The sequence below is a fragment of the Myodes glareolus genome, chromosome 1, assembly GCF_982192425.1.
Source record: "Myodes glareolus chromosome 1, mMyoGla1.1, whole genome shotgun sequence".
Classification (NCBI taxonomy): Eukaryota; Metazoa; Chordata; class Mammalia; order Rodentia; family Cricetidae; genus Myodes; species Myodes glareolus.
In genome coordinates, this window is record NC_142026.1 from 102,464,111 (window position 1) to 102,476,638 (window position 12,528).

A 12,528-nucleotide genomic window follows, 5' to 3' on the forward strand; every position below is an offset into this window, starting at 1 on the left:
TTTATGGTGCATATCTACTGCTGTACCCGGGGCCTGCCCCTAAATGTGGTGTGTGTACCCTGGGAGACACTGTTGAAAATAATCTAGTTCCTCTTTGAGCAGGTATCAGCTGAAGATTGCTGCCGAGGATGGGGTGGGAGATTGTGTACATTTCTCTTCTCGACACTGGGACCCATCTGACTTAGACATTTGAACTTCTGCTTTGTTGATTCTTGCCCTTGTTTCTTTTGATATCTTCCATCCCCTACTTGCTCTTACAGTGTTATTGTCTCCCGCTGAGTTCTCTGAGTCCTCAGAGAAGGAATTTGATGGAGACATTCCACTGAGGACTGAACCTTGCAAAGTCTCTCACTCCTTCTGAATCACTTTCTGAAGTATCTCTAAAGCTGTGCACTTTGCTTTCCTTTTACCTTTCTTCTGTGTCCTCCCAGCTTCTCTTTTTCTAATTCTCACTCTTAGAACCTAGGCATTTAGAATCCTAGGTCTTCATTTAGATACTATCTCTTTTTCTTTGGGCATCATTATTCTGGATTATGTTATCTATCCTCAAGGCATTGTTATAATTGATATAGATTACTATATTTTAAAGTAGAACACATTACATTATACTTACATTATACACACTTACATTATATTTTTAATGAAATTTAAAAATATACATATATATATATATATATATATATATAGACTGTTCCTAGAAACCACATCATACACAAATGTCAAAGTCACATGACATTCACTGACGCACATGCCAATGGCTAGATCATTTTAAAGACTCAGATCCCAATTTAAATATCTCTTAGAATATGGTTTAGTGGTAGGCCACAAATTTACACATGCATGAGGCCCTGCATCTGAACCTCACAACCATAAAAAATTAAGTAAAATGAATTAAGTGAAATCAGGTACTTCTTAGAGGAGATTGCACTAACAACCCCATCAGTTTTGTCTCCATAACTTCATGGATTATTATCTACTGTTACCCCTCACTTATCTCCTCTAGCATACTTACTCTAAGTTGAGCTAATAGACATGAGTCATCTGACTATGTGTCCTATAAAAACGTAAGCTCCACTAGGATGGGACCTAGTTCAGCTCACTCACTTCTACAGGCAAACAATCTCTGTAAGAAAGCACAAGTATGTGACTGAATCATTTATTCATGTTTTTCTAATAGTTTATTTCAGAAAAACATATGCTTTCTAATAGGTTATTTCAGAAAAATCATTAGGGTATTTTAGGATATCTTTTCCAATGTCAACTTCAGAAAAATAATTCAAATCACACACACAGACACACACACAGACAGAAAGACAGACAGACACACATGCACACCCTTTTATACCACTAACATATATCAGCTCTTTTTCAAAATTATTTCACAACTAATAAGTTTAGTTTTGATTAATAAGTCAAAGTTTCCAGTCTCTAGACTGGACAGTGGTTAAGAGTCAGTTGTTTCCTGACCTCCTGTCAGACAACTCTGTAGCAAACTCTTGATTTAAGTTGTTCACATCCTTTTGATAATCCCGTACAGTGTAGATCCTTTGTGGAATATCTTCTTCTTGATTATGTGGAGAAATTAAATTCACCTAAAGCTCAGGAAAATGGTTTTATTCATTTTAATTTCCTGTGTATGTTGGTTTTTTCTTCTATTTTCTTTGCTTTCTTTCTTTTCTTTTATTCTCAAAGTATTTCTTCAAATGAGAATGTATCTTCTAACCATTAAAATATGTCCTGACTTGTTTTTATTTTGAAGGAGATTTTTAAAATGTTTAATGTAAAGCATGTTCTATAATTAACTTTGGTTTTCAATTAATGAGTTTCAACAACTACTGAAAAATAAGCTAATGATTTTTATATCCTATAAACCACCACTTGCATATCCCCCCAACACAGATCACTGATAAAGTCCATAACATCTAAGCCATGAGTTGTTTTTGTTTGCACAGCAAAAGAAAGACAAGAAAGTAGAGTAGTGCGATATAAATAAACCTATACATTATATAAGCACACGATTCACGTGAAAGTTAATTTACTGTATTTATATTCCATGAAACATCATAGTAATCATGTGTGTGCTAAGCACCTAAGCCTGACCTCTGTCTTGTTAATTTACTACTCTTTGTAGTCGCAACAGTTAATATTCCTTGCCATATATCCTTCACTATTTCAGGAATAAATGACCTGTGTACTTAGAATAATTAAGGTGGATTTTCAACTTAATTAGTTTGAGAAACACTTGGGAGAATAATGAATATCTAGGTGTTTCTGCTATAGTATTTCCAGAATAGAATAACTAAGAAAGGAAAACTTGCTGCCCAAAATGAGGGTGACACTATTCCACAGTGCTTATAAAAGAAAAGAGAAGAAAGCTAGCTGTCACACTCATTTTTCTGTCAGTGTTTCCTAGTTTCAGGGGTTATACAGATCTGGTCTTTCTGGCCTTACCCCTTGGTGGGTTGAAACCTCTGAAAACATCAGCCAAAATAAAACTTTCCTTTCTTCTTTATGTCACATGATCATTACAGCGATAAAAAGCCAAGAGCGACAGTTATTTAACAATTCAAGTTATTCTTCATTTTATTAGCCCCATAATATTTCTACCATGCTAAGAAGCATAAGACTGAATGTTGCAAAACTACTTTCAAATTCTGGAATTTTTAAACTATTAATAACTTCCAAAAGGAAATATTAATCTAGAAAGTAATTGAACTCTCCTCTTTTTCCCTACACAAATACAACCTCCTAAACACACCATTAAAAATTTAATATTTGAACGTCAAAGACTTTTAAACACAGTATCAAGTAATATGCATTTCCATCAAAGTTTGATGAATTTATAAGACCAGTGGTATTTTTTATGATCAAAATAAAACTGAAAGTCGTAAACGGAAAAATGGATTCAGAAAAGTGAATATGTTTTACAATACCATCTGAATATCTGAACAGCCCTTCCTACATGTGCTAAGCAGTGGCCCAGTTTTGCTTCTGCATCAGTGGTCCTGGCCTTGAATGAAGAGAAATTGCCAGAAACAGTTGTCCCCAGTGATAAATAACTTCACCTTGATATGACTGTGACAATAAAGTCATAGATGTTCACATCATGGAGTTTCAGATTTTCTCACGACTTCTCGTACACACACATATTTTGGCTTCCAGCTTTAAAGTATAACTAAATTGAAACAAGACACATACAAAGAGGAGGTATAGCTCGCTCTCTCTCTCTCTCTCTCTCTCTCACACACACACACACACACACACACACACACACACTCACTCACACATACACACGCACACACAGACTCACACTGACTCAGCTGACCCTGAGCTCTTAGATTTTATCCGGTTTTCCTTGACAAATTCTTTCAGGAATAGAGCCCAGGAGCTTCTACCAAAGTGATGACCAGGGAGCAGTACATCATCTATCTGTACCATACATCCAGTCCTACTACAACTATCCATTGACCTAATAAATCAGTTTTTTTGGTATAAGAAAAAATTCACCTTCTTTTTTTATGCTAAAATATACATGTCATCAGATAATTAATTTTAAACATAAAATAAGGTAAATCAAACAATGTGATAAACTCTGATTCAGGTGCTCCCTTGGTAAAGGTGTTCAGTTTACAGTCATTGGCCCTCAACTCTGAGGCCCACTGAAGCCCGGGTTTCCCTCCCTGCTTGCTGTGTAAACCGTAGGTATCCCTTGATGTTATACATTTCCCTCTGTAGAAGAATATTCTTCCATTCCTATTTTCCACTCACATTTGTCATTATTTAGTTTGTCATACTATAATCTCCTTTTCATGTCCTTTCACTACCACCTTTCCCTTCCACATAAGCTATATTTTCTATTCCTCCCTGAGACTGGATGGATTTACTACTGGCATCCTGTCTTGTGTGGTCTCACCCGACTATGTAGCCGCCTTGAACCTCTCTTTGTCTACCTCCTCACTTAAAGATCATTATTACCTAAATTTTGAGAGAATTGATTTCAGTTTACTGTTATACCAGGAAGATCCAGAAATCTCATTTAGTTTGCATTACGAATAACTGATAAAAATTTGGTTTTTAGCCCATCGCATAGGCCATGGGATGTTTGCATTTGGAGTCATTGTGATTCCTACATAACTCAACAGAATGGAGTAGTTCTAAGCAGAATTTCAACCATCACTGACACAAGTAGAGGGAATATTTGGAATGAAAATATTTATCACTAAAATATAATACTTGAGATGACAACATTCCATATATATGTATGCCCTACATGAGTGGAAACCAGTGCTTAAGTTTATACGAACATAAAATCAAAACTAAAGTAGGAATGTAAGCTGTGAAAGAGTTGTCATCAATCTCTTAATGAAGACCTCTACTCTTTCTCTGAACTTCATGGTTTTTTCACACACATACTGTTATCCTCAAGTAGATCCTATGACATCCCCCCGCTCTTCAACAAGATGATGAGCAACTGGACTGACTTTAGGTAAATCCTGATGACCTTAGATGCTTATTTTCATTTACCTTGGACACTTGTTTCACACAGTTAGGTATTACATATTATTTATTTGTTCCTGTTGAGCATGAACCTTTGGAAAGCTCACTTCTATGGTTACTCACCCAGGACTATACTCTATTCAAATATATGAGAGTGATCTTTTAGAAATATAAACAAAATGAAAGACAGTGTGTAGGAGGAGGGCTGTTTGTTTGGACCGGCCACCCAGAACCGAAATAATCACACAGAACCTGTACTAATTAAATCACTGCTTGGGCCATTAGTTCTAGCTTTTTATTGGCTAACTCTTACATCTTAATTTAACCCATCTCCATTAATTAATCTGTGTATCACCACGAGGTTGTGGCCTACCCATGAAGTTTCAGTACCTCTGGCCGCGGATACATGGTGTCTCCTACTGTGCTTCCTTTCTCCCAGCATTCCATTTAGCTTTCCCTGCCTACATAAGTTCTGCCTTGCTATAGGTCCAAAGCAGTTTCTTTAGTCATTAATGGTAATCACAGCACACAGAGGGGACTCCCACATCAATAGTGCCCACATCTCCCACTTTCATAGGGAGAGTAGATTAACCTTCTTTGGCACCTTGCTTCAACAAGTTAATCCCCATAAACATGTAAGAAGGTTTATCCTTCTTTGGGTGGGACTAGTGTACACACATGGAAGCCATTCTTCCTTTCAGCTCTTACTCACTCCCCTGCTTTCCTTTTAAGCAAAGTTAAATTTCAAATGGAGTTTTGATCACTTCCACATAAGGCAGTAGCCTGGAACAATGTTCTTCATGTGTATTTAACTTTCTACCACATTTTAAATTGAGAGGCTACACATGAATAGACGTGAGTTACCTAGATCTGAGTTGCATATGGATGCACCAAGATCATCGATGGACTGAATCTCGAAAGACAATGGAAGGAAGCAGAGAAAGAATAATACCTTTGCTTTTCACATCAATGGCAGTTTCCTTCTCGCTTTTCTTTTTGGCTTCTCCTTTTTCTGCTGTAAAATAAGGAAGTCATCAGCCTCTAACTAATTCATTCATATATGTTTCAGAGTATACACGACTGCCATTTAGGCACCAGTTCACTTTACAGAGAGAATTGTGAGTCAAAGCTGTAAGCCCTGCTATAAATGGGCATGCTCGTACCTTCCAAACACATGCAGAGCTTAGGGACGCTGTCTGTCTGTGAAGGGGCATAGCTTGATAAGGTAAACAATCTTTAACACAGTCAGAAACATTCAATGTACTATTTATTACGGCAGAATTATTGAATAATTTCCTAAAATATTTTTAAAAGACTAGCCTTGAGCTATTCAGTCATGGAAGAATATTAGAAATTTTGAAATCCCTGGAAATCATTTGGTAATATCAAATAAATACTAACAAACGTGTAAAAAAAAGAGAAGAGGAATGACATATCAACCCATTCCATGAGTTCTTCTCACTCTTTAAATAATTTGACCTCTTGTTGGTTACTTTTAATAAAATTGAATGAATTAAATAATAATCTTCATTATAAACATGCACACACATATACATGCATTATATGTGTGTATGTATGCATTTATATACACACATTTGTATATATTTAAATATCATACACATGTGTATGCATATGTGTTTACATATTATATGCAAATATGTATCTATCCGTATGCACACATTTTATATATATAATGAAAAGAAAAATACCACATCTTTAACAAATGCGTTTAGGGTCAGGTGATGTGTTACTTGGAATTTCCGGTCTCTGAGGTAGAGGGCTCATGAGTATCACACCAGCCTGAGCTAAACAGAGAAATCCTATCTTTAAATGAATATTCAAATAATGGGTTTTAAATAGTTTCCTCAATTCCAAGTTCATTTGGAATATTTAAAACTCCTGGGTGTTTTCAATAACAATGACCATCAAGTCTCTTCTTTCTTAGAAAACAATCTCTTTCTTAGAAAACAATAGCTTTGCCAGCAAGACTACAGATTACAACTATTTGATTTAGGTTTTAGATAGCCTTGCTGTTCCTTACCTTTCTTTTTTGTTTCAGAAATGACTTTCTTCTCCGTTATCTTTGTCTCATCTTGTTGTTCTAGAGAAGAAATTAAGGAATGTCAGTAAGGAAGGAAGCAGCTGGAAGGGCTGCTACTGAGTGGGTTTTTCTCTTGGGACTCCCCAGCAAGCCTCAGACTGATACCACCTTTTCCCCATTTAGAAAACAGCAGCAGCCCTCTCAAAGCGAGACAGTGCCATCAGTACCGCACACAGTGTTTTGTTGGGCTTTAGGTAAATTTATTGTTCTCTTTATATACTTATTTTATTAAAAAATATATGTCAGACCAGTGGTTCTCAGCCTGTTGTGACCCAGTGGGGATAAACGACTTTTTCTCAGAGGTGCTCTAAAACCATCAAAACCCACATATATCAGATATTCACTTTACAATTCATAAAAGTAGCAAAATTGCAGTTATGAAGTAGTAATGAAAATAATTTTATGCTTGTGGGGTTGTCACATCATGAGAAGCTATAGTAAAAGGTTTGCAGCTTTAGGAAGGATGAGAACCACTGTATTAGGTCATTCTGTGTTTGTTTTTCCCCTGGCTCTGGCTCTTGTCAACAGATATGAGAGCTGATGACATTTGTGTGGCAGTGTAGCAGGGTTATAACCTTCACTACCCGTTCTGAGCAGTTGCATGAAGCAGAGTGCTCGGCTACCTTCATATCGTAGTAAGTCTGAATGCCAAGCAAAATTATGTGTGGTTCCATTAAGTTTCCTGGAAGACACCTGTCTCAGATATCTGAAGATGCCTCAGTGGGACTGGGTACAAGAGGGAACGACAAGGGCTACCCAGCTCAAACTTGGACTTTATTGGACACTTTTCTGGTAAGTCTAGTTATTTCAAAAAACAAAACAAAGTGCTTGTATCCAGTTGCTAAATGGAATGTTCTGTGATTTTAGGCTTGGAGATTGCTTAACATTGGAAACTGATTTTTGCCTTCAGTAGGTAGAATTATTTATTCTATATTTGAAATACCTTTCTCTGTCATTTTCAGGAACCAAAGTGTTCTAAGTTTTTCATTAGCCAGAATTGTTATGAGATTTTTCCGGAATTGAGTGAGGATATTCAATATGCAATTCTAAGATGAATGCTTAAGCTGTCTACTAAGAACTGCATCTCATTAAATATAGGAATTAATTCATCCCCTTAGGTATAGAGCTTTGTAACCTACAAAATCAAAGCTCACACTTTGTGTTAGTGTTGGAAGCATAATTTATGAAGAGCTCCATTCCATCGCTCCCTGAGATAATCTAGCATTGTAAGGAGACACCTTCACACTCTGTCTAAATGTGTGTGTCTACAGAGTATTTCTGCAGCTTGCTCAGTCTGAAGGAGAGAGTTGAGAGAGTAAATTTTTATCATTCTAGAGTTAGAGATAGAGCAACTCAAATTCACTTTGCCTTTTCCATGAGGTATAAGCATAAACAAAGGGTATTTAAAATTTTGAATAAAGATATTTTAAAGTATTATTACTTTTGGTTTCTTCTCTGAGAGAAATTATATAAAGCAGGACATTTACCAACTTGTTAAGTTAATAAAAATGCCAAGTAATCAAAAAGACATTTGCTAAATATCATCAGCTGACATGATTTGGAAAAGGGGCTAATTAAATCTGAAGACTGTCAAACATTTCTATGACCATACTAATAATGCCACAGTACCAAGTTAGTATCTGAATCTATGTTACCTACTGTGGAGGATTAAACATTTCATTAGGAAGTCTTCACCAATTAGTCAATGGTGCACTGAACTTCTCAGTTCAAAAATATACTTGAGGCCGCAAGTTGTAAGCTGTTCTTTTCAAGTTTTTAAAAGAGAATGTTCTTGTGCAATGAATCCCATGCATTGGATTAATATAGCTGAGGTTTTATTAGGGCAATACAGTATTCTTGCCTAAGTTCAGATTGAATTAATGTTTCCATTATACACCCTGCCTGTGATTATAGCCCTATATAGTGAGACTCATGAATAAGAACAGAAGTCCACAAAAGGTAGGTATAAATAATCTACTTTAATAATGTTTTTATGAATTAGACCTTTAAGTTGTCATGACTGGACTTACTGTATTCAAGGGGAATTTCTTTTAAAACGTCAGCTTTTAAAGATTCTGTATTTCTCAAGCACTGTTGTCTGTGGTTTGTAGGTGATCAGTAACAAAGAAATTGCATTTTTCATTTATAAAAGACATAGGAATTTAATTATATCTTACTCGTACATAAAAATGACCCATATTCCTTTGATGAAGACTCTCCTTACTCAAACGTTTTCTTCTTCAACATTCAACAATTCCCTTCCTGTGTGATAACACCTTCACATAGACATTTCTCATAGCCTTGTCTTCTAATGTAGTTTAATTTGCAACAGCTATAGAAAGGTTAATGCCTTAAATCATATTAGTTTTTACATAATTAGCAAATAAACATGCGTGTGGAAGAAGGACTTGTCAGCACATTGTCTTTCTCTGACAAAATGATCCTAAGCCCTGAAATGATTGCTTTCTGGCCAAGATCACAGGAAAGACTGTTTTTGGTTAAAAAGAAAGCCTTGCTACAACTTGAAGCTCTGAGCGGACATAAATGGTATTAGTTTCTACGTAAATTAACATCAGATGAAAGAAAAATTAAAAGACTTGCTCTTCACTTCTTACTATAGACTGTTTCTTCCTTTCAAATGTATATATGCCTTCCCAAAGCCAAAAAACATACACCAATTAATTATAGTAGTAAGGTTTTCGAATATTCTGGGTTCTAGCAAAACTAATAAATGAATGCAAATAGTTTTAGTTGTGGCTTCTGTTTTGCCATTCTTTCCCGAGTCTTTTTTAGTAGAGGGATCATATGCACTCCACATGGCAGAGGAATGCTTTTCATCATTGCCGGGCCTGGATTGGCATATTTTTGCTGCCAGTCAAATCAGGTCCCATTCCATTCACGACACCCTGTCCTAGCACTTCATGTCACTGTCACCTTGTTTCTCTGGAGTGGTAGAGATTGGCCTGCAACCCAGTTCATGGCCATGGAAAATAGCATAAAAGGACATGAGCTCAATTATATGAGCAGTTATTAGACTTTTCCACTGTTATCTCCAGGGTATAGCATAAGAAAGAATGCATGGTGTCCTTGGTCTTAATTTTGTTCTTGACCTTGTCTAGTTCTACAATGTTGGACCTGTGCTTTGACAAACTAAATCTCAAGAAACTAACAATTTATGTTGCGTTGTTTTGCTGTGAGGAATGGGGATAATTGAACTAAAATGTCTGGAACAAAGTAGCTGTTAAAAGCACAATGAAAATAAAGACTAGCATTTGATAAATAATAGAAATGTGAGTACATATAATCTTTAATACTTTTTCTAGGTGTGAGTTTTATTGATTTTTGTAAGTGCAAATTATCAATCTTTCTGCATCCAAGTAGTATGGGCCTAGAATAGTTTTTTTTTTTAATTTTCTCCCCTGAGAAACCTCAGGAAAAAAATTACTCACGTAGAATCATATCTGCGTACAACACAGCTGGGATGCCAAGAAGAAGTAAAACTGGCGGCTGCCATTTGGTTATGGTTTATCAGTTACCATTTACAGAAGGATGAACTGAAATTGAGTATCTCAAAGCAGATGCCCAACATTGCACAGCTAGAAAAGGTCACAAACTGGATTCAGGCTTAGGACACCCATGCTTTCTTGTCAAATGCCCTGTAGATAACACCGGGGAAAGTCTAATTATTGCTCATTGTCTAATGCAACTGTTGAGTACATTGTAGACCTTCCATCTTCAATCATAAATTATAGGGAAATGACTGGATTGTATTTAAATTTATCATTACTTGATTCTAACTTCAAATGAAATTCACATACTCTTTCATGTATTAGCCAGTTTTACTGGGAACAGAATACTTTAAAAATCTTTAGAGTTGTAAGTAGCTATTCTATACCATCTGTATTTCTCAAAGGCTTAAAGCAAGAGGCATGCTTAAGATATATAATGTTCGCTCAGCATTTTGGTACATGCCTTTTAACCCATCTCTTAGGAGGCAGAGGCAGGTGGAGCTTTGAGAATTTACACCCAGTCTGGTCTACAGAATGAGTTCCAGAACAGCTAGGGCTACACACAAAGAAACCATGACTAGAAAAACAAAATATATATGTTTGACTGTGATAAGAATTAGGAAAAAAAGATACAATATCTCATTTTGATTTTGCTATCACAAAAGCCATGTTTAAAGACAACTTGGGAGCAGAAAAGATTTATTTGTCTTATAAGTTGCATTCCATCACTGAGGGAAGACAAAGCAGGAACTCAAGGCAAGAACCTGGAGGCAGGAACTTAAGCAGAGACTACTGGGAAACTGCTTATTAGTTTTCATTCAGGGTCACCTATTTTATTTTTACACAATCCAGGCCCACCTGCCTAGGTATCACACCACCCACAATATTTTGGGTCCTCCTTCATCTATCAGTAATCCAAAAATCACCTCACAGACAAACCTATTGGCCTTTTGACCGAGTTAATTCTTTAACTGGGGATACCTCTTCCAAGATTTTTAATTTGACCACTGAAACTGCTACACTTGTTTTTAGCAGATTTGGGAATCTGAAGGTGTAGCAAAGCATTGTTTTCTTTAGGGTCGACCATGGCTAAATTATTCTTAATGCTGATATTAAGAAAACCAAAGAAAAATGGGGGTGCTTGGGCAACTTTTGCAAGAAGAAGAAACATGCCTGCCAAGACTTTGAAAGTGGAATATCCTAGATACATAGAAAACATGGTGTAGTAGTGAATGTAGACAGGGTGCAGGACTTGGGGGCAGGATTCTACTGTGGCCATCGTGTGGAATATCGCGACTTATGCTAAAGACATTTTGTGATTTAAAATGCATTCAATTATTATTATCTTGGAATTCTTTTTTTCTATTAAAAACTCAGTTATAGGGGCTGGAGAGATGGCTCAGAGGTTAAGAGCATTGCCTGTTCTTCCAAAGGTCCTGAGTTCAATTCCCAGCAACAATATGGTGGCTCACATCCCTCTGTAATGGGGTCTGGTGCCCTCTTCTGGTCTGAAGGCATATACACACAGACAGAATATTGTATACATAATAAATAAATAAATATTAAAAAACCTCAGTTATAGAAAGCACAAGTTATTAGGTCAAAAAATTTTCATTGAGATAGACAATGAAAGAAGTGTGAGAGAACATTTCTTCCCCTAGCCTTGCCTATGTTATTCTCCTTATAGTAACATAGGAGACTACTAGGGTCCATCAATCAGATAAGTTCCATATTTCTAAGTGATGGCATGGGAGTAGGCAGGGACTTTGCCGCTGAGTGGTGTCAAGTACCCCGCTGGATTAAGTGGTGAGATGATAAGTAAGAATTGGGGGAAAATCAGTAAAAATGTTCTTTTGCTGCTGTTCACCATTATTTTTTTTTGAGTTTTATCATGTCTTTTCAAAGAAAGAAGCATATGACATAATGAGAGACATTACTTTGTAATGCAGTTGTTACTATGACAGCTAGGGTCTTTCGGTTGAGGACTTCACTTGAGTTATCTACAATAACTAAGCTGACCTTTCAGAACCAGAATCCATTTTCGTTGCCTTCAATTTTCTTTAGTAGTGGCCTACATTATCCTTGGGATGCAGTTCTCATTAATAACTATTAACAAATAACTACCAAGCTGCAATTCCTTAACAGTTTCCAGTGGCTACTCAGAGACTTTTAGCTATGCAATTTAGTCATTGAAATATATAAATGCTTATTAAATCTTATGCTAAGACAGCTGCAAGGGTCAGGAATTTAGAAAGCTTTGACTCCTGATGCGAGAAACAGAGTGAGAAGAGAAAGTTCATAATGACATTTGGTCTTTGAGAGAAAAGGGCATAGGCTACACCCAGGAAGGTTACTGAGGAAAACCGGCCAGACCTGAGGGAAATCCACAACCTCAGACTATATGCTGAGTGGATCCTTCCT

General features: G+C 36.4%; 1 protein-coding gene and 1 long non-coding RNA gene across 17 annotated transcripts in view; one reads left to right on the plus strand and one right to left on the minus strand.

Annotated features, from left to right (window-relative positions):
* The window catches only part of Trdn (triadin), a 369,239-nt gene that overhangs the window by 190,760 nt on the left and 165,951 nt on the right, over positions 1-12,528 (minus strand). For all 16 annotated transcript variants that reach the window (XM_087911137.1, XM_087911136.1, XM_087911148.1 and 13 more), the window contains 2 exons: positions 6,539-6,598; positions 5,450-5,512 (listed from right to left, as the gene is read on the minus strand). In XM_087911137.1, the coding sequence (XP_087767263.1) occupies positions 5,450-5,512; positions 6,539-6,598 (123 nt within the window). The remainder of the gene's footprint in view (positions 1-5,449; positions 5,513-6,538; positions 6,599-12,528) is intronic.
* LOC125394519 (uncharacterized) overlaps positions 7,195-12,528 on the plus strand; it is a 44,382-nt gene continuing 39,048 nt past the window's right edge. The window contains exon 1 of the long non-coding RNA XR_015001965.2: positions 7,195-7,390. This is a non-coding gene — a long non-coding RNA (uncharacterized LOC125394519). The remainder of the gene's footprint in view (positions 7,391-12,528) is intronic.